Raw genomic sequence first — 22,669 nt, forward strand, 5'->3', positions numbered from 1 at the left:
GCGGGGCGGCGCCGCGCGGCGGAAGCGCTGGCCGAGCACCTGACGCCAAGATGGCGGCTGCGCGGCGGGGCGCGGGGCCGGGGCAGCCGCTGCCGCCGGCCGGCGGCGGGGAGGCGGCTCCCGCCCCGGAGCTGGTGCGGCCGTCGGTGACGGAGCTGTGCCAGGTGCGCACCAACATCCTGTGCACCGTGCCCGGCTGCGGCAAGGTGCTGCCCAACAGCCCGGCGCTCAGCATGCACCTCAGCAAGGCGCACCGCCTGCAGGTACCGCCCGCCCGAGGGACGGGGGGGAAGCAGGGAGCGGGGCCGCGGGCTCCTCACGGCGGGGGGGCTCGGCCCGGCCTGGCGGCGCGCGGCCCTGCGCTGACGGGAGGGAGGGGAAGGGGAAGGGAGGCCCCGGGTCCTGCCGCCGCCCCCCCCTCCTTTAAATCCTCCCCCTCGTGGAAAAAGCGTGTGCAGGGCTCTGGGTGAGCGCGTGTGTGAGCGGTGGTGTGGAGGACGCCGCTGAATAACCGCTGCTGTGCCGGCGTTGGGCACGGCTGCGGTAACGTGAAGTTCTTGGGCGCTCATGCTTATATTTCACTTTCTCAGTGCCTTTCTGCAGCAAGGCAGGGTCCCACCTGTGATCTGCCACATACCGCGTCTCCCACCCGTATCAGTCAGCATCACCATCCAAAAGCTGAGGGTTACGGTTAAGCTGATTGTATTTATTTTTTTAATGCCTCAATAACGGCAGCATCACAATCCAAGTGCTGAGTGTAAGAGTTGGGCTGATTTCATTTTTATTTAATTTTTAATGCCTCAGGAACGACAACATCACAATCCAAACGCTGAGTGTTCGAATTGGGCTGAAAGCGGTGGCGTCCCCGTCCCTGGGGGTGTTCAAGGAAAAGAAAGGCCGGACGTGGTGCTTTGGGACACAGTTTTGTGGGTGACATTGACAGTAGGATGATGGCTGGACCAGATGATCTTGGAGGGCTTTTCCAACCTTAATGATTCTATGACTTATTTTTGTAATGTCTGAATAACAGCAACACCATAATCCGAACACCGAGTGTTACAGTTGGGCTGATGTTAATTAATTTATTTTTTTCATGTCTGAATAACAGCAACAAAACCCCGTGGATGCCATTTGGGAGGAACGCCCTCGTTGCTGTTGTACTGCTGAGAACATGTAGTATGGTTGGGGGGAGGAGGGCGGGGGGGGCCCAGCTGAGCCCGCGTGTTTTTGAGTGTGGGCATTTCATAACGATGCCCTTATTTTTCTCCAAATGACAATGCGGGATGTGTGAGGATGAATGCTGTTCCCGGACAACTTCAGGAGTAGCATTCCCAGCTGCTTTCTGAAAATGCAGCTACAGCCTGTAAACAACAAACATTTGTTTAGTAAAATGGCGAATTAGCGACAACAATGTGTTTCAGCTCATGATGAACAAAAGGAAATAGTCTCAAGGATTCTTGCAGTCTCCTCTCTCCAGTCGCTCTATTTCCATATTCGCGCTAGATTTCCTCGTTAATGTTTGCTGTCAATTTTACTATTTCAGTTTCCACTTGAAAGTAGTGGGGAAAAAAAAATGAGTAGAAATGTGATATTCACTAACAACTTCTGTCTTATTTATTCATCGTATCTTGCATGTATCTACGAGCAGAGGCACAAAGGAAGCTTAAAGCGGTTGTTCAGGTTCACCAGACATCCTTTAAGTTTTGAGCTTGTGCTCCGAGCATATGCAGCAGACACCAAGTACAGTTTAGGAAAGACCTGATTGCCAAGACTAAAAGAACTTAGTAGCTCGTATTTGTGAGTGATACACGAGGTATTAGTGAAAATAGGGCTTAGCAAATGAGCTAGTAAAGAAGTGCTGGGTGAAGAGGAGGATGTCATAGTGCTGAAGAGAAGGGAGGTTGACATGGTTAATTGTCATTAATACAGTTAGTATCGATAAGATCTTATAATAACAAAAGCGATGAGGTATTGTAACTGCAGAAGACTGTATTTGCATAAGAAAGTGAGATGATCCTGTAAAAACAGGGTCTTGTGTGGTGATACAAAGTCATAGTCCTGTGAACTGGTAACAGAATTGACCTGTCCTGGTTTGTAACAGAAGTAACTGAGATGGGAAACACTCACACAAATTACCTGGTCGCAGGCATAGGAGCCTTTAGGGTAGTGCTGCTGTGAGAAGGATGAGCCTGAAATATTTCAGAATATCTTCCGTCTCTGCTGCCGGGCAGAAATCTGATTCAAATAAGCTAAAATAAACCCCAAAGAGGAGTAGGAAAGGGCAGCTAAGGATGATGAATGGCAAGGGTGTCTGACAAAGGGAAATTAGAAGAACTTGTCTTGTTTGGCCTAACAAAGAAGATATGATGAAGTGTTGATTTCTAGCTGCTTGTTTTCTGGCTCCTTAGCTTAACTAGACCAATGAACAAATGAGGACAATGGCTAGAAACTGGCATTTAATATATTAGGCTTGAAAAGTTTTTGAATACTTCTGTCATTTGTCTATATTATTGTAGGGAGAGAAGGGGAAGACTTCTGTGTGTTTTAAAAATGCAGCTAGAGGAATTGATGTAAAGGAGAGGGTTCAGTGGATTGCAGTGATAGCAAGGAGACTGTAGCCAGTGGTGGACAGGAAAGGGCAGCTCGCGCTTTGGGTCAGTTACCCAAATGCAGATATTACACTACCACGCTAGGTTTTTATAGTAAGGCTAAATGCCCTTCTCTTTACTGAAGAAATACATCGCTTGTGTATACATAGCTTTTAAACACTTGGCTTTATTCTCTGTGTTAGTACTTGGGTAGTTTTTAAAAATCTGACACTGGTTTACCTCTTAAGTGCCTGAACATATTACCTTGTTATTTATTAGATTGTAACATGAAATATAACACGCTTCTAAGCAACTCAAATTGCTGCTTACTAAGCTCGGTGATTTCATCTGCAGTGGGAGAGACCAAATGTAGTTTTGAATTAAAGGTAAACCTTTTATTCCTCCTGCATACTTGGGTTCGTCGCATCTGGTAAAATTGCTTCTGGGTAAATTTGGGGTCAGCAAGTGTAATTGCACGCAGTGGGGCTGGAACAACTAAATTTCACAGAAGTTTTTCTGCAGAGATAAAAACCTGCCTGTTTATGAATGGCTTGTCCATGGGAAAAGCTGCTGTGCGTACAGAAAGGTGCTTAAAATGTTAAAATATCGCATAGAAACTCCATTTTTAGAGAGTTAGCCTGGTGGTGGGTTTTTGCGTGTATGTGAACTGGCAGCTGACCATTTTTGATCAAGAGACTCTAAACTTTCCCTTTTTGAGTACAAGACATCATTAATCCAAATGAACTTGTGGCGGTGTCAGCAAGTAGCAGCGTTGAGCATGTGGAAATGTACGTGATATTTCAGGTATATTTTACATAGAGTATCTTAGATTGAGAGGAGAGAGGTTTGAGTTAAAAAAGCATCTTTGAAGTGTCCCACTAATCTGCTTTGTGGTATTCCTGAAGTGCAGGTGAAGTAAAAGAGGTTTTCTTCAAAAAACGAGGTTCCAGTAGCTCAGAACCCAGAGCTGTTGGGTTATGGCTGTAGCTGAGTAAGGAGAGCGGGTTAAACAGTGAGCCCCTCTGCTCTGGCAGCTGTTGTGAGTACTCCGTGTTTACTTCACCTGGTCGTACTGCTGCATGTTGCGGATTCCTTGCGGATGGTCTAACCTGTGTAAGCAGGAGCAGCTGGAGATCTGCCCAGAGAACGTAGCTAGGGAGTCGGTGGTACGAAACCAACGTTTCAACACTTCCCGTGCGTACTCCGATTGTTATCGCGCTGAGGAAAAGCAGACGCAGAGCTCAATTAGGGCATGCTCCAATAACTTGCACCTGAGTAATGATCTTGGAGATGCATCATGGCCTGCTGGCCTGCTTTAACTGGCTCTGGGGACTTGGTCGGCCTCTACTCAGCCTCACGATGGAAGGAGACTCAGCTACTCTGAGCACCAGTTCTTTGCTAACAGTTTGCTTTTTTTTTTTTTTTTTGCTAGGACACTTGTTTGATGCTTCCACTGAGACCCTTTCAGTTAGGTTATGTCTAGAGGGATGTGTCTTGTCTGGTTTCCATGGCTGTGTCCTCAATAGGAATGGTTCTTTGTTGTTGAGCAATCCAGATGATCCCATCAGTGTGTCTTTTTTATATGTATTTCTGAGGTCCTTTTTGAGTCAGTTATGTTCTTCTGTTGTATGCATACAATAAAGTCAGTGAGGTAAATTATATATATTTTTGGAATGCACAGGCATATCAGTCACCTCATATTTGGGGGTTCAGGGTTAGCATACCAGTTGTTAGTTTCATAGAATAAGTGAGTTTTGGTTTATGATCTGAATTAAGTGACAGTCTGTACTTGTATTCTTCATTTTATTGCAGGTCAACTCTATAAACAGTGCCAGCAAAATTCTAGTGTCAGAAAATTGTGTTATACAATATATGACTTATTTTAACAGAGCTTCAAGTAGACTCTGCTACTAACAAATAAAACCACATTGAATTGGCAGTGTAGTGTAGTGCATGTAGGGAAAGCTTTTTGGCTCAAATAACACAAAAGATGGGTATAACTTGCAACCTCAAGCAAGTATCTTGGTAGAATAGTACAGTACCAGTGCTCTGTAGAGCTTGTTGTGATTTCATTTGGTAATTCTGATGTATTTCTGATAAATTTGCAAGGTAGCATTCACACGGGGAAAATTCTATTATATCTTTCCGCTGCATAAACTAATTGAGCCAAAGTTGATGTATATTCTGAACGGTGCCTTTAATGTGCAGACCTGTGGAATTGTTGTCAATTTCCCAATTTATTCTTTTTCAGGATGGAAAATTTAATGCACCAATAAGGAAGGGGTTGAAAACTCCACAGAAATTCTACTGCTGTCCTATCGAAGGCTGCCCTAGAGGACCAAACAGACCATTTTCCCAATTTTCTCTTGTGAAACAGGTAATCCTTTTTCCTAAAGTATTATTCTTATATCGATTCAACACTGACCATCTCGTCTCCAGAGAGTGTACACTTTTGCATTTGGATATGAGCAAAGCCACCCAGTATATATAAGTGTATGCAGAAACTCTACATGGATAGAGTTCTACGTGACTTGTTTCATTGTGAGTGATTAAAAACCCACTCTTCTCTGGTCACCTGTGGTAGCCTGGCTCCTAGGAGATGGATATCTAGCACTTGGTGCCATAAATGAAAAGTTCTGATGTTTGCTCTGAAGTTGACTTGTTTGACTGGAAACTCTTTGCTCAGTTGTAGATTCTCAGGAGTGTCTCCGTGTTGCAACATGTACTTGCTACACTCGTTGGCAAGATTCATCTTTAGTTCATTAATGTCAATAAGAAAATTCCTATGGCATTAGGGCGCATACATTTTTATCTGCATTTTGAAGTGGTGAAAGCTGCTGATAAAGAGCTAATATGATCAGGCACCTCCCAGGAGATCATTCTCACAGCTTAGAGAGCTGAAAATAGTATGAATTTTGTGTATACACAAAATACGTGCAAATAAAAACTCGTTAATTGTTACATTCCACTAGTCGCCTGTACTCCAGCTTGGGCAATGAAACTTTTCTATTCAATCTCAAGTTTTCTTAACTCGAAGGTAGTATATATTGTAAGATGCACATAGTACAAGCAAATTTACAAACTTTAATGGTTTCCATTCAATTCTTCAAGCTTGTAACTCTTCCTAATGAGACTTCAAAAGATTCTAATTCTACTCTTCAGTACTATTTAACAAATAAAGAAAAAATGTAAATATTAATGTTTCCTCTAAATCATCTTTAACTTAGCTGAAGGCTAATGTTTACTTTTCATTGTGTATTGTAGCACTTTATGAAGATGCACGCTGAAAAGAAGCACAAATGTGATAAATGTAGTAACTCCTATGGTACAGAATGGTATTTGAAACGGCACATAGAGGACTGTGGCAAGACTTTCCGGTGTACTTGTGGGTGCCCGTATGCCAGCAGGCCAGCATTATTGTCTCATATTTACAGAACTGGCCACGAAATTCCTGCGGAGCACAGGTAAAAGAGAATCGATTAAAATAATGCTATTTGTGTTCATCTCCGAGTCCTCGGTGTCCCACGTACTGGCTTTTTGTCTCCTTTCTGTTGATTACTTTTGAGATCGGCTTACATTGTTTTAACTCTCCAGCAGTTCCTTTGTTTTGTTGCTTTTAGCAGTTTCTGTTTTGTTTCAGGCAGTGATGGTTGTCTAATCAATAAGATCAATTTTCAGTTTTCCTTGTATATAAAACAGTGAGTTACTGCTAACACTTGTTGGAAGTGCTTTTACAGTTCTGTGAAAGTAGAGATGATTTGGAAATGTTTACAGCTGGTAACTGGTGTGCAATGCAGTTGAGTTTTTCCTGAATAGTCTAGTCACCTTCATAAGTTTTAGTAGATTCTTCTCTTAAAAAAAAAAAAAAACAAAAAAAACACAACTATATATACATTTTTGATTCATAGTTGTCTTCAGGTGTGTATATATATTTCATAAAGGACAATCTGTTTCCTGAGGCCTAGCCTGTCTTCCTTGGAGACTGAACTGCTGCAAAATTTTCTGTGAAGGAGTGCTAATTGTATCCTGTTTCCATGAGAGACCTTTACCTGTGTGCTAATTTTATAAACTCTGTTTCATCGATACTCAGTCTGAGTTCACATCAAAATAACAGAGTAAACATCTTCAAATCAGAGTGCTTAACATACAAAGGGGAAAAAAAGCTTCTAAACCTCAACCTCCATTTAGAACATAGGTCTTCATAAAAAATGTAATTTCTTTTTTTTATAAATGGGAGAGTAAGGAATGAAATTTTACAAAACTGAAGTGCATGGAGATTTTTTGGTATGTTGATCAGGATTGGTTGTCCTGTCATCTCCAGCCTCCTCTGGGACTTGAGTTTGTTTTCAATGCAGTGACTCAAAACATGGAAGGCAGATGTCTTGTGCTTGAAGAGAATATAAATTATTGATCTCATATTCACAGGGATCCTCCTAGTAAGAAAAGGAAAATGGAAACCTCCGTACATAATCAGCAGTTGGCAGAGAAAGCAAATAAAGCACTCATCGATACACATAATAGTAATCCTGGCACTCAGGAATTGGAGTCATCTGAAGTGAAACTAGTGGCCTCTTTTGAAGGTTCCTGCAATTCTAACTTCACGAAGCAAGTACAGCCAAAATGTACACCGAAGATGCTTTTGCCAAAGCCCAAGGTGGCTTTGGTTAAACTTCCAGTGATGCAGCTCGCTCACTTGCCTGTGTATGTGTCTGCAACAGATTCTTCTGTCAAACCTGTTGTAGTGGCTGTTGATAATCAAGGTTCAGTTTTAAGTACCGTTCATTTATTGCCTCAGTCTGTAGGGATTCTGATTCCAGCACTGGAGGCAGAAACGCTTGTATTTAAAGACACTATGCCTGTCTCAAAAGTAACAAATTCTGGTGATAACGAACCAGTAAGTACTGGTGTGCAAGTTGACTTGGACAAGGTTGCACCAAATAGCCCAGGTCAAGAACCAGGGAATGTTTGTCATAAGAGTAACATTTCTTCAATAAATGTACAGACTGACTTATCTTATATTTCACAGAACTTTGTGCCGGCTGCAGCCTGGACTCCTGATTCTTCTGTGTCTTCTTGCTCTCAGACAGATCTGTCATTTAGTTCACAGGTGTCACTACCCATCAGTGTACAAACGCAGACGCTGCTGCCTGCTTCCAAACTGACTTCATCCATAGCTGCTCAGACTGATGATTTCAGTCAGGCTTGTTTCCCTACAAGTGGCATTTCTAGAGAGACTCAAACCAGTAGAACACAGGACTCCGTTGATGGAAGGGTGCAAATGGACCAGGCTGTAATGTGCGGTGACATCTTTGACAATGTTCATCCATCATATAATGTTTCTACTCAGATTGAGCTTCCAGAAAACAACTTAATGGCTGCAAATATAGATCAAGCCTTGCTGCAGAGGAGTAATTGTAAGAGCCTCAATCAAGATACAGTGAAGTCTGAATCCCTTATCGGCTTTAATACCCAGACTAATATACTTCCACCTCAAAATACGATGGATAATCAAACGCAGACAATGGACTTGCTAAGTGATCTGGAAAATATCTTTTCAGGAAACATGTCTGGCCAGACCCTGGATAATCGTGGCCTTTTGTCCGAGACTAGCTCTAATGCTGACACACATCTGCCATCTGGTCCATCACAGAGCACAGGAATAGACTTTGACATTGAAGAGTTCTTTTCAGCATCCAATATCCAAACTCAGACTGAAGAGAGCGAGCTTGGTACCCTAAACTCTGAGCCAGTTTTGGAGTCGCTGGACATTGAAACTCAGACTGATTTCTTGTTTTCAGATAGTGCCACTCAATCGTATAGCTGCAGAGGAAATTCTAACTTCTTAGGTTTGGAGATGTTTGATACGCAGACACAGACAGACTTGAATTTCTTCTTGGACAGTAATACCCACCTGCCTTTAGGAAGCATTCTGAAGCAGTCTAGTTTCTCCATGAGTACTGACTCATCGGATACAGAAACCCAGACAGAAGTATATCCTGCCACTAAAAACATACCTAATCAGAGCATAGAAAGCAAAGTCCAGCTCAGTAGTGCTGAAACACAGACTATGGACAGCTGCTTTGAGAATCTGGGGAATTTATTCCTTACCAGCAATGAGACACAGACAGCAATGGATGACTTTCTTCTGGCTGACTTAGCCTGGAATACAATGGAGTCCCAGTTCAGTTCGGTAGAAACACAGACCTGTGAAGAGCTGTGCTCCTTGTTTCAGAGCTCTGACAAGCCCAGCCATTGAGTACTGTGTCACAAAACTGTTTTGTGTGGTTTGAAATTAAATTATTGGGGTGGGAGAGAGAGAGATTGACCAAGTCACCCATTTTGCATTGTTGAATGTAGTTACTGCGTGCAGATGGCCTAAGAGACTTTTCATGCTGAAGGTACTTTACTGAGTATGTAACTTCAACATACACTATGTGTGCATAAAGAGGGGTGGGGGAGGGCATAACATTAATGTAAGTTTGAACCTTAAACAAAAGTTTGTGGTGCCTATGTTTTTTGCTCAGACTTCTTTACAAAGTCGATACTGCTTCGTTAAAACGGAAGAACTTTCCAAGGTGTCCCATATATATCTATTTCTGGCTTATATATAGGGTTCCGTTGTGCTGGACCAAAACCTGACCTGTCCAATTCAGATGCTTCCCTGAACTTACGGGGGAGGATTCTCTTAGTGTAAGCTACTTCTGTTTACTTTTTTTTAGTAGCTTGTATTTTAAATCTGGCATGAACATAATAAGCTGTATTGTCGTCTTTTACTTCATGCCTTCACAGTTCTTTCTCCTGTATAAGTTTTCCAAACGCCTGTCTGACAGGCTTAGATACACATAGACTCTTGAATTATTGAACGTTCAGTTTTTTTAAAAGAAAAAATGTAGAGAGCTGTAGGTTTTTTTTTCCCCAGGTGGCACTGATGCCCTTTGAATGGTAGGAAAATAACTTAGAATACATAATTACAGAGAAAAATATGTTGTCCTTTTAGCTAGTGTAATAAACAGGACTTAAAATATTTTTAGAGTCTTCAGGAGAGATCTGCTTAAATTATTTCTGAGTGTTAGATGCAAATGTTATAATGCTTGTGCCTCAAAAACTGGAATAATTTGTTTTTGCTGAAGTTCCCCTAGCCTCTACCAAGATACGAGATGGGAAATGTTATAATGGTTTATATTTCCACTACCTTAACAAAAACCATTAAAGGTGAGAAATTAAATTCTCTAAGATACTCCTGCACCTACTCTCCTGGTTTTGGAATTTGGACTTCTGCTTCCAGAAACAAAGCAGACTGAGCTCTGTACAACCGAGCTGCAAGATCAGCTCACCAAAACCCTTTGGGAAGAGGAGGTGTGTTTTGCTTTTGCACATGGATCTGCAGCTGGTGGTGCCTGCAGCTTTTGGAGGGTTTGCTGAGTGTAACCAAAAACTCAGACTGATTTGTCAAGGAGAAACATGTGACCCCTCGATTTTATGTTTATTTTACCCCTGGTACCATTCTTGCAGTAGATGCATTTACAAGAAAAATGTAAGCCAGTTGTGAATGTATGCTGGAATTCGGCCTTAACTGATTTTTGTCTCCTTAAAATACCTGCAAAATGTAGGCCTCTGGTTTTGTCCTGGGCAGGTTTTAGTTTCTGTTAACCTTAATGAAAAGCAAAACATTTTTGTGTCAAATTCCTGGGCCTGTAATAGATTTTACTCCTCTATTATGAGAGGAGAGTTACTGGCTGTGTATTTACTAGGCAGCCCACCAGTAGATGTTCGTCCAAGCCTTAGTTTTTGAAGGCTCACTACACTTTGTGTGCAGCTCCAAATCCTCAGCTCAAGGATGTGGGAGTTTGGTTACTCATCCAGTGCAGCTAGCTTGTTTTGTTGAAAATGAGCAATACCTTCCCATTTTATTCTCTCTTCCCACTACTCTTTAAATTGCCATAGTTAAGTCAACACACTAATGTATCTCAACTGATGCTGGAGATCATCTCTTCAACCTTGAAACTTCCATTTTCCTCCTGGGGAGAGAGGAGGAAAAAAAAAAAAGGCCTGAAACCACGGATGCATTGCCTTTTTAGTTTTTCAGCATTTCTAGGTGGGTGTTCAGACACTTCCAGGCACTAGCTGAAGAAACTGCATAAATAAATACTGTACTTCCAAGGGAAAGTACAAGAATTTTGCTTTGGGGAAAGTCCCACCAGTTTTCAGGAGGTCTACAGTTCTAATCTTGAGGGTGGGATATACTGGAAAAGGAAGACATAGCTTTTAATTCTTTATTTTGTAAGGTATGACTGATTTGTGTTTACCTACCTACTTTGAAATTGAGAAATAAGGTAAATGACAAAACTGAGTTAATTTATTGCATTGCAGTGTTTGTCTAGTCGCGTTACGTCTTTGGGCTTCAGAAGTGTTTTTCCTTTTCCGTTCTTCCCCCTGGCTGGAATAGCAGAGAGCGCTTCTGCGTGCGGAGGCTTCTCCATTGTCAGTGTGCGAGTTGTCCAGACTGACACGAGCTGCTATAAATCTGATTTCTAGATTACTGAGATAAAGGGAATTGAGAGTTGGGGAAAACTATTTTCCCCAGCTGTAGAAGGCAGAAGTGAGAAACTGTTACCTCTGAATATAGAAAGCTGGTCTGTTTCTGCAAGAGGAGGACTCCAGTGATGAGGAACAGAATTACGGAAGGCTTTGAGTTCCAGCCTTCTGAGAGACCAGCTGGCATTTCAAGGACTTTGAAGCTAATTTACAAATCCAAATGAGAATCACCATGTTGTTAAGGTGTAAGCCAAACCTTTTAACATCAGTGATTCTCAGAAAATAAAGGGGGTGGGGGGGGGGGGGGTTTGTGGACAGTCTTACAGTATGACTGTTACTCATTTATTGTGTTTTGTAATTAAAATTATTTATAAGTTTGTGTTTTGTTAGAACATGCAAATACCATTTCCTTTCCTCATCAGTTTAAAAGTTTGAACTTTAATTAGATGAACACAATACTACAACATGAAGTTACTTATTGAAAGTATTAAAAAATCATTAAATGTACCCACATTGTCTTTTGTCAGTGAGCTGCTTCCCTAAATTAATGTATTTTTTTCAGAAGTTTGGATCCTACACTGGTGGCATATGTCCCTTATTTTGGATACATTAATTATTTTTGTGTAAATGTAAAGACTAAAACAGACTGTTCATAGTTCCTGAATCCCACAGGATACCTATTGAAACCTGATCTGAAAAATTGTTGATCAATACTACTTACTCTTAAAAATTAAACAGATGCTTTTAAATGGTTAATTTTCTATTTTGGCCATTGTTTTCAAAATAAATTTCAATCAGAACTATTTCTTGGTAGTACTGAAATGATACTTATCTCCCTTTTTCTGCAGTTTGTCTCTGATTTGATTTTCGAGGCACTGTCTCTATTGTAAGTATTGATCAGTAGCGACTTACTATTTTGCTAATTCTCTTTTGTATCCTCTACTGCCACTTGAACCGCTATACAAAAAGTAACATCAGATTCTCCACAGCCTCTTAGCACATATTTTTATCTGGAAGTGATACTAATATTACTTGTGCTTATTCTTTGCATTTCCTGCTTAATTACGTTATGCTGCAATTACTGGATCTCAATCTGGATGTCTGTGTAATACTACTCTAAAACGGAATTAGTCAGTAGTTTGGTAGTTTGGCTTGAGCTTTTCTTTAGTGCTTAAGGAGAAAGTTAGCCTGAGATTTACCATTGTGTATCAACTGCTGCTTCAGCAAGTTCAGTCTTTTGTCTCTGGGAAGGATAGTTGGTGCTCCAGAAAACAAGTGAAAATGCCGGTAGAGCCTGACAAGTTACTAGTGGTAATACTGTTTCCAAAGACTTCACGGGACTTCTGGATCATCAGGTTGTCAGAAAAAAACTTTAATCTTGCATTCAGTTTACTATAATTTCAGCCTCACTGAGACTACAGCAATCTGTTAAGAATTGGTCAGGAAAGGTGTATTCGCTAGCTGTGCTGTCTAATGGATCCAACTTGTTCCAAGCAATTTCAAAATAAACGTATCAGTGTCTTACACTTTTTCAGATAGCTGAAGATATTCATAAGTCACAGATACATTTTAGCAGAACTTAGTTTTGTGCTGTTTAAGAATAATACAATTGTGTACACGTGTAGGCAAAATTGAGTGGTTCTGCTTGAAACTTTCCGCTTCTGAGAGAACACTGACTTATAAAAGTTAAATACATTCCACTTTCAAGGCATATGAAAAATCAGAAATGAAACATAAGCAAATTTGGGACATGCATTCTATGAGAAGCACAAAGCAGCCAAAAAATAAGTCCTGTCTTGTAGCCTTCCATATTTGTTTGTTTGTCACTTGATGCTAAAAGCTTGTATGAGAATAGATAAGTTTCTTCTACTTTAGGAGTTAGGTTTATGTCTATTTCCCCTAATACTCTTGTAAATACTTGCTTCTGCTTTGAGCAGGGAGCGAATCCTTCCCCTAGCTCTTCCTGTCAGCTTAAAAGACATTGCTAGTTTAAAGTCAGTTTATTAACGACACGTGTTCTTAGCTATGCAAAGCTGTTTGTGTCTAGAAACTTCTCACTTCCAAATGACATGAAATCTTAAAAAATAATAATAATAATACATGCAGCTGTTTAACTTAAAAAGCTGTAAAGACAGCCTTTGGAGACCTTGTCTTGTTAACCATTTCAGCACCTGTAACTTACGTGTGTAATTAATACTCCTTTCAAAATTTTATTCCAAGGCACGCTCTCAGTCATGTTTTCTGTTGAAAACAAAAGGCTAAATTTCCCTGTTAGCCATATGTACCCTGAGAGTGTAGAGGCAATGGAACAAAGAAAGGTGACGGCCTTCCACTGTTTTAAATCTTTATCCTGGTAACGCGCTCACATGGTTAGTCAGATGTAAATTGATCTTTGTGAGGCTTGGAAAAGAGATGTAAGCGTTGACAGGATTGTGATCTTAGAGATCTTGAGTTTTTTTGTTTGTTTTTAAATAACTTTTCAAATATGGGATAAGTAAGACTAATAAAATACACAGTGAATCAACATAAGGTGCTCAACTTGCAAAATAGTATCTGTTACTGAAATGACAATTCATAGGTGAACCAAACTTACTTGCCTTTATCGTGAAGGTTGTGTAGCTTCCTTTAAGCTATTTTTGAAATGTTTTGTGTTTTTTTTTTTAAACATGACCTTAATGTACAACTTACTCTTCCAAATACATTCACACCAAAATGTTTTTAATGCTGTGGGCCTTGTAAGCATTTTCATTCATGTTTGTTTTAAGGTGCTGCTATACTTGAGTTCCTAATAGAATAGATCTACTGTAAACAGACCTCCCTTAATGATTTTGTATGAACACTATGAGGATAGGGTTGTTCAGTGGTAGCAAGCTGCTTCAATGCATGGTGCAAACCTGCATCTTCTGTTCCTTTTGTTACTGTCTTGTTTGTTTGTTTTTACGGTTGATGCGAATCAAAATGAGTGCTAGAAGGATTTGCTGCTTCGAGCATGATTGCATTTTCTTGTTTAAATTGCCATTGCTATGCAATGAAGAGCATCAAGGAACTACGTCGTTCAACTCTGCATTGCCTTGCAGTCAGGGTGATGTTATGTTTGTCTCGTGTGCGACTCTTCTGCTTCACCGAAAATGTAATCGGACAGCCTGAAACAGTGGAAGTTCCCGAAGGAGCTGCTGATCTCTAGTTGAACAACAGAAGTCCTTTACTTTTGATTCTTTTTCATATACTGGCTTTTCAGGAGTATCTTCAACATAACTAGCAATGGAATATAATAGATGGCTTGTGATGATGTAGACCGTGCAGCATCCATTTTACAATAAGTAATGCTTTACATGCATGCTTCAAGCACTCGCATGCAGAGCTAGACTGATAATATTCTATTTTACAGATATTTGCAAGTGCATCTATGATAAAGTAAAGCTAGATATGAAAGGTAGCCTTTATTTCCAGCTTACAGAACTCAAGAACTGATTATGATCTAATTTAAACTTGTAACTATTTGGAATGGATGAGTAATACGTCTCACGGGTGAGCCTTTCCCAAAGCATGTGTGAGTTAATACGTCTGGAAAATGACCTTAAAATGTGTTTTCTCATCACTGGTGGGATTTTGATCTAGTGGACAAATTTAGTTTTCAAAGGATGTTCATGTATGATTCTTGCTATGTAAGCCAATAAACTTGCAACTAGCAGAGAAAAGCAAGTTTTCATTTCTTATACCTGTTTTACAAGTGACAATCCCAAAGAAGGAATGTTGTCCTAACAATTGTGAAACATTTAAGTATATTAATGCATGCAGAGGAAATCCTGTGCCAAAATACTGTTTCATATTTCCCGATGTTGGAAACTGAAGTGTTACACAAATCTACTAGTAAGTTATTCACAAGTATTGAAACATTTTGTTCACAAATGAAGCACTTATTTAGTCCTGTAAATTATACATATTTTGGAATAAAGTTAACTTCAACCAATTTTTGCCTTCTGTTTTAATGGCTGTGATCTCCTCTAGAGGCCTGGGCAGGGCATACAGTGCCTGTCAGGAAGTACCACCCATTCCTCCTTAACATCTTACCTTTTGAAAGCTGGTTATCTTTTGGTTTGGTAAAGGTTTTGTAACTTACAGCGATCTTACAGTGTCAGTCCTTGATCTCCAGAGGCTGCAAAAAAGTTGAGTTTTGTTATGTACTCCTACTTACCAATGAATCCTAGGAAGGTTAAACTTAAAACACAAATGTAATCAGAATAACAGGGTGCTGCATTATATGAACCTGGAACACCCATTAGAGAGGTTCTCTTCTTTAACTGAGCCTGTGCAGAGACTTCTGCGCTGACTTGGATGTCTGTAGCTGGGGCTGGGTTCTTCTGACCAACAGCATCCAGGCTGGCAGCAGTAGTGGTGCTCCACCTCAAACTTCTCAGCAATGAATGCAAAATTTAAATTATCTTGCATGCACAATGGAATACCTTTGTAGTTTCAGCTCACTGATGTGCCTTTCTTCTACAGCAGACTGTCAGGACAGAAGGATTACTTCGAGTTCTTCACTCTCTACTGTAATTTTCAAGATCTCTCGAGTCCTAAGCAGAAATTAACTGCTTTGTGACTAATAGCTTTCAAAGTACCCTGCTAGAAAATCACAATCTTCTCTAATAGCCCATATTATTTTGCAATACGTTGTATGTAATTGAAAAAATAGTATTAAAAATACTATTAAAAATTAATACTATTATGCTAGCATGGATGATACTTGTCCCCTTCTGTATAGTCCCCATGCTTAATAATAATGACCCCACCATTCTCTGTTGGAGAATATAAAATGTTTTAATTTTTACTTGTGTATTTTGTCAACTTCCGTATTAATTCAGACTTCCGTATTAATTCAGAGTAGGTGAACGACCAGATGCTCTGTGACTGAAAGTTCATCTGTGCTACTCCAGCAGCTATAGTCACGACTGAAACGCTCTCTGTGGTGTACCAGGCTGCTGTTTTCAGTGCCATCAGACACTGAGGTAAGTGTGTGAGGCAGCATTCAGCACCAGTGGTAGCAAAATATAGAAGGTATTTCCAGGGGGCAGTATGTGGTAAGTATCTAGAAAGTAAATTCCCGTTCAGAGCATTTAAAGTTATCTTTGAAAGAGTCAATGTATTAGGAACTGACTACCCTTGCAGGAATAACAGGCTATTCCTGCTGTAGGAATTATATTCTGCTTAGTTTGGATTGAGTTATTTCAGGCTTGTTATTCAGATAGAGCAGATTTCGCCTGTGGACAAGTCAGCTACTTTGAACAGACTGTCCTCAGAAACTTGCAAAGATGGCTAGGCAGTCTAAAAGGCAGGACAAATTCTGACTCTTGATTAAGAACAGATCGAGAAGAAGCCGATAGCTGTTCAGAGATCAGCCCCACGTGTTTTTGAACTACTTTCTTGTTTGGTGTTGCTGAGAACTTACTGTTATTTCTGTTGGCAGTAAAAGCATCCCCGGATCAGTTTGTGTTTAGATTCTGAATTTCCTTCACTTAAAGAAATTGCTTGTTGGCAAGCTGATTGATTGCATTCTGTCAAAACAATTGAATTTAAGAGAGGCAGATTTTCTTTCTGGCTCCAGGATTTGACAAAGTGTTCTCTGGAGTCAGTCCGTTGGAAGTCTGGACCTAAGACAAAAATACAGAAGCATTGATTTAGCTTTCAGGTGTTCTCTCATTGTATTTTTACAGTTGTTACCAATTCCCTTTCGCTTGTTTTGTTTTGGCACCTTGAATGCAGGAAACACTCCCAGTTGATCTAGCACTTAAGTTTATTTCCTTTCCCTGAGCAGGAATGGTTTTATTCTTGAGAGAATCTGCATGTAAACAAGAAGCTGCTGTTTCCTGGGGTAGAAGAACCCAGTGTCTTCAAGGTCACATAACTTAATTGTGTTTATCATGACTTAAGTGTTGTGAATTTGTATCTTTCTGTTCCAATTTTTTACTTAGCAGCCTTGCTGGGTGACTTTTGTTACACCCCTTTCTTGGCAAATCCTTCTGTTTGTCCTGAGAAGTGTGAGCAGAACAAAATTGGCCAGTATCCCTTTCTTCTTTAAAGCCATTTGTTAAGGGAGCACAATGGAAAGGTTTGCTATGGTAGGCTAGAAATGTTCCCCTCCTGGAAATATCATTTCTTGCAGGAGATTTGCTGGCGATTAAATTGCAATTAGTTTTTAATTGAATCTCCTGTAAACTTGGTTGACTGGGCCAAGTCTCCATGAGCTACTACAACCATATTGTAAGTAACAATTTTGCTTACTGGTATTTGGGGGAGTGGGGACTTGTTTTGTACCTGATGGCAATGAAAGGAGCATCTCTGCCCGAGCCTTTTACCTGTGAAACAAAGTACAGAAGTTCTGTATTAGTTACTAGTGGAAATATAATTTTTAGGTTCAACTTTGAACTTATTTTTCTATAAAGAATGGGTTAGCTGTCTGCAGTGGCTGCAACTTGTGAGCACTATAATGAACGTTTGGCTTTACTCACTGTTAACTGATAATGCAGTTCATTTTGCAGTTTGCTTGCTGAAGCAGCAATATTTTCTGTTCTCTGAGTGGGAGAGACTCTTCCCTTCCTCACCGTTATTAATGTTATTAATTTCATAGATGCATATACATCTGAATTTTCTATGTAGTGAAAAACAGAGGACTTGAAACAAGTGGACTCAAGTTACTTATCTTGGAACTGTTTGTGAAGGATCCTTCCAGTGGAGAGCTTGTATTTTATATTTAAATATGAAGCACAGGACTGGAAAAGACACTGCCAAAAGAGAAGTGAGAGGGAAGGGGGCAAAGAAGTGAAGAATATGGTTTGTTAGAGGATGTCTCTGTTCTGTCAGAATGAGTAATTGTAGCACTATGATTGAATAACAAGTTACTACTACTACTACAAAAAAGGTATGTTTCCTGGAAATTAACAACTAAGATCTTGATTGCAAAAAATCATTGGTGGAGATTTTCAGTTACCTAGAGTTTTGAAAGAGATGAAAGATGCATATAGATCTTAGTAGCAGCTATAAGGATAATTCTTCTGCATCAAAATATGAATGGAAATTAATATTCCCACTTACCCTATTTCCCTATTTTAAAATCACTGACTGCTCTGTTTCTTTAATATCACAAAAGCGTCACATTGAAACAAAACCTTATTGATACATTCTTCCCTAAGATATGTATAAATTGACTTTGCAACATAAAAGCAACATAAAATGATGTATGATACAGACACTTTATGAAATCTAAGTAATTTATTAAGTAGAGGTAATACAAAGCATTGATACTTACTGTCCTGTATGAATGTGTGTAGAGTGAATTTCTCCTGATGTCTCATTTTCCATATCTTAAGCTGATGTATCGTTCTGCATACTTATGAAAGATCTATTACATGACTGCTATAAATGTAACTACGCTAAAACTTTTGAGGGAAATACTGTAGTGGGGAGATAGTAAATTTTTGTAGCTATTTGTTGGGCAAAAACAGTTGAAATAGGTCATTGACAAGAATGTTGAGAAACTGTGTACCACTACATTGTCAAGATTTGAACAGAGTGATGTCTTGTTCCCTTTTTGAACAATAATCACATTATATGTTTGTCCAAAGCAACACCTTTAGAATTTTCCCTCTTGATTCACAACAAAATAGCAAACAGGTACAAAAAAATACTGCCATTTCAGATTGAAATACTTAGCTTTTCTTCTTCAAGAAGAGCGAAGGAATGCAGAAGACACCTTGAGAGCAACTTTGTGCTATTTCTGGTAGAAGTGCTTATTTTGTTAGCCATTCAGTAGGTGGCACTCCCCTCCCACACAGAGGTGCTGTAGCTTGAAAAATCAGGTTTACTGCCCCCCAAATGGTGGCCCTGTTCTAACCTCCAGTGCAAGGGCTCTGCACCTCGAGCTGATACGCCGCTGTACATGCTTAAAGAATTGTTACGCACCTGCTATACAAATTACTGTTCTGAAAGGTTTCTAGATTTCCCTAAGCAATTCCCAGAAGAATAATGTTATGAGACAAAGCGAACAGCTTGGAATTGTTACTTAACTAGCGCTTAACTCCTGTGTTCTTCTCTGGAGGTCATGTCACTTCAGTACTGGGGGAAGAGAGAAAACCACATCATCCTTCTCTTTTTTAAAAGAATAAACACACAATAGTTTATTTAGGTACACAGAATATTTGTCATCTTTTTTTCTTTTCTTCCTCTGAAACTACACGTCTGGAAGGTGATTATTCTCTAGCTGTGATGTTCAGATACTTGAACACAATTAACAAGTTGAGGCCAGAAAACTGCTAAAAACTTTACATTTATGCATGTGCTTGATTAGTAAAGATATAAATCTGAAAAGGTACGGAATTCCTCAATCTAAAGCTCTGTTTTAAACTATATCCTATTGGGGGTCTTGCACTGATATTATCTTTCCCTACTCCAAATCTTAATCAAAGCATCAGAAGAGGGGAAGGGTAAGTTGCAGTGAATCTGTCCTGAATGGGAAGGAACATGCTCTTTGTGGGGAAAAAGCTGCTACAATTGAATTGCAGTTACTGATGTCTCTATGGAAAGACCGCTGATTTTTAATTTGCTTTTTGTTTAACACAAAAACAAAACAGAACTTGATCTGGAAGCCCTACTTAGTATGATGAGACGAAACAAGAATACAAGAATACACATCTATTAAACAGAAACAAGCAAAGAAAACAGGATTAAAAAATAAATCTACTTTAAACAAGACCAAACATTGTAAATGACTGTCAGTCTCACCACTGTCTACTTTCCAGATCATTTCTGTTTCTTCCAGGTGCCAAATTAGCAAGGAATGTACGCAAATGTTTGTCTGTGAAGCTCAGTAGGATTTAGCACTGTTTTAAGGGTATTATTCAAGGCCTTGCAGAGTAGAATGTTCTTATAGTTAGACATTGTTTCAGTGATCAGCAGTATCAAATACATAATTATCACAGTAGGCTACAGTAGTCATTCAGAGTGAATCTAAATGAAGAGGCTGCACTTCATCCCCAGAATAAGCTGTTAAGACTAATGGATCTATCTTGTGGTCGGGAAGAAACTAAACCTATGTGAAAGTAATTGGCATTCATCAGCTTATGCTATTAATAGCATTTTAAAAAACTACAAATATCCCAGCGGCTCACAAGGAAATTTTATTTTTTCTTCCCCATAAGTTAACAAGGAAAAAAAAAAAAGCGTGAGATTACAATACAGAAGTGTTAGTTCAGTCTAGGTGGCAGTTCAGCTCTTGCAGTGTGACTGGCCTTTAGGGAAGGTAATAGTCCAGAAAGCAGGGGAACCGCCTGCATTTTTGATTTGTTTCCTTCCTTGACCTCAGCATACCTGTTCCTGGCATTGTAGGTTAAAGAGCCTCGGATGTCACGTTTTGTGTATTGTATTCCTTTTGTGTGTGGAACCTGCGTACAGGCGTGATGAATGTTCTTTTTGGAAGCAACAGGATTAGGAATGGTTGCAATACTTCTGTCAGATGTAAGAGCACAGTCCCAGGATAACTGTTCAGGATCTTCCTGCAGGAGGGAGACCTCTGAATGACTTGAGAAAAATGCTGACGGTTCATGAATTTCTCCTTTTTCCTTCATTTTATCATTCATGGTGTCAGTTCCTTTTTTACCCTTTTGCTCTGTTCCTTTAGCGTCATGACTGCAGGAAGCAATCTCAACTGAAGTATCATTGAGTGTGTTCGGAAGGATAATGGCTTGCTTGTTCTTCCAGGAAGGGTCTGAAGTATCCTTGGGAGTGGCATGTTTCACAGGTGGAAGTACTTGTGAAGATTTTGAAGTCAAAGATTCACAGCCATTTGGATCAAGCACATCAAGTGCCTGGGGTTTTATCGCTTTATGCTTTACAGCATCTGGATTTTTCACATCTTCTAGGTTCCACATACAGTATTCTTTTATTGGCAGGTTCTTCTTTTCACCCTGGCACGTTCTGAAAGAGCGTACCTTTTTGTTATGTATTTCTGTTTTACTGCCATATGTTGTAGAACAGTTAGACTTACTAGAATGGATTGAAATCTCTTCTGAAGCAGTATCAGCCTCTATGTTTAACTTGCTTTCTGATTTTGATTGATTTCTTGTAGTCTTGACTTCTTGGCCTGAACATTTGTCAGTAGCTTGCAATATGTCTAAGCAAAGCAGGCAACTGTTGGAAGTTTCACTTGCCTTTGATTTCTTGATTTGTTTTTGCAGCTGAAAGCAAGCAAGTGGATCGGTGGTACCCCAGCCTTGCACCTGGTAATAGAGAAACATGTTAAATCTAAGACAAGCTAGAGCATTGTAAGGAAAATGTAGGAGGAATATCCTTGGCTGATGTAAACGAACACAGCATTTCTGAGTACAAAACAAGGAGCTTAATTCCTAAGCAGGCCTAGTCTGTTGTGTTGCATACACCTGAACTGAAAAAAAAAAATGAAAAGAACTCCTGAACTGAAAGAAGGAACTGAGAGTTATCATAATCCTTCCGCACAGACTTTCAGTTTAACCATCAGAGAGAAGAGACAAGTGTAACCTCTGACGCATTTATGTGTCACAGGTCAGCACTGGTCACTCCTTCAGCATCTCCGAGAAGCAGATGCCTTTTTTTCTTCACTCTGCGTGTAAAAACGAGCACAAAAAGCCCCACACCCCTATAAAATAACGTCAAAGATTCACTCTGCCGTAAAACTCACGGCCTCCTCCCAGCCGCAGCCCGGGGCCCGGCTCTCCGGGGCGGCGCCGCGGTCGCTGAGGCGCAGCAGGGCCCGCACCGCCCGCCGCCCCCCGCCGCCACAGCCGCCCGCCGCGCCCCGCGTCCCGCCCGGCCTCGGCCCCGCCATCGCCGCCTGAGGGGACGTCGCCACGGCAACGCCCCGGGCGGGAAAATGGCGCCGGGGCCCTGAGGGGAGGTCCCCGGGGGGGATCTGTCTGTGAGGAAACGAGGCGGGGACGGCGGCTGCCCCTCAGCTCCGGGCCTCCCTTCCGAGCTGGGCTTCTCCCGTGGGTGCTGGGGGCGGGTGTGGATGGGAAATACACACCTGTAGGTGGATGTGGGTGTTCGTACCTGAAGCTGAGGTGGCTGGAGATGCCAGGCGAGGAAGGGCTCTGAAGCCCTTCAGAGGGCTTGGACGGCCAGCCAAGAACCGCAAATGGGAGAAAGGACAGAACCAGGCAGCTTGAAAGGGGGAAAAACCAAAGCAAAGTGCTGAATGCACACTGAGGAAGGAGGGAGTCTATATAAAGTCTAAAAACGTGAATAGGGCAAGAGTTGTGTGCAGGAGGAAAATGGATGTGAAATGGCCAAATAGAGGAAATGAAAGAAAAAGTGATGAAGAAACAAATACAAAATGAGTAGACAAACTGATCTTACAATACCATGAATCTAAATAATCTATTACAATTAATCACTTACAATGAATCGCTGCCTGACCAACAGACCTTTAAATTTGAAAAATGTAAAAATTAAAATCAAGGATGTGAGGTGCATGTTTTAATTCCTAAAATCATTAGCAAGCACTACTGAGACCATTTGCA

At 40.5% G+C, this 22,669-nt stretch overlaps 2 protein-coding genes across 18 annotated transcripts in view; one reads left to right on the forward strand and one right to left on the reverse strand.

The window, feature by feature from the left end:
* On the forward strand, window positions 1-21,384 carry ATMIN (ATM interactor). Of its 10 annotated transcripts, none has more exons than XR_014589027.1 (6): window positions 1-263; window positions 4,840-4,965; window positions 5,853-6,052; window positions 7,014-12,009; window positions 16,004-17,381; window positions 17,749-21,384. XR_014589027.1 is itself a non-coding variant. In XM_083851668.1 (4 exons), the coding sequence occupies exons 1-4, from the start codon at window positions 51-53 to the stop codon at window positions 8,842-8,844; spliced, it is 2,370 nt and encodes a 789-aa protein (XP_083707794.1). In that variant the 5' UTR covers window positions 1-50; the 3' UTR covers window positions 8,845-15,093. The 10 variants fall into 10 exon arrangements, 2 of the variants coding, with proteins under 2 accessions (XP_083707794.1, XP_083707795.1); XR_014589028.1 differs by lacking the exon at window positions 17,749-21,384 and having other exon boundaries at window positions 7,014-8,986; window positions 11,972-12,009; XR_014589031.1 differs by lacking the exons at window positions 16,004-17,381; window positions 17,749-21,384 and having other exon boundaries at window positions 7,014-8,986; window positions 9,200-9,278; window positions 11,972-15,093.
* LOC310905419 (uncharacterized protein C16orf46 homolog) overlaps window positions 20,273-22,669 on the reverse strand; it is an 8,036-nt gene continuing 5,639 nt past the window's right edge. For 3 of the 8 annotated variants that reach the window (XR_014589035.1, XR_014589036.1, XR_014589037.1), the window contains 2 exons: window positions 22,200-22,310; window positions 21,255-21,391 (listed from right to left, as the gene is read on the reverse strand). Coding sequence is in view for 4 of the 8 variants with exons in the window: in XM_083851681.1 (XP_083707807.1) it covers window positions 20,360-21,391; window positions 21,829-21,975 (1,179 nt within the window). In the remaining 4 variants the exon portion in view is untranslated. Of the gene's footprint in view, window positions 21,392-21,828; window positions 22,100-22,173; window positions 22,311-22,669 lie in introns of those variants that run through there. The other 5 variants (XM_083851679.1, XM_083851680.1, XM_083851681.1 and 2 more) reach the window with 4 other exon arrangements.

Source organism: Anser anser, assembly GCF_964211835.1.
Source record: "Anser anser genome assembly, chromosome: 11".
In the NCBI taxonomy this organism is placed as follows: domain Eukaryota; kingdom Metazoa; phylum Chordata; class Aves; order Anseriformes; family Anatidae; genus Anser; species Anser anser.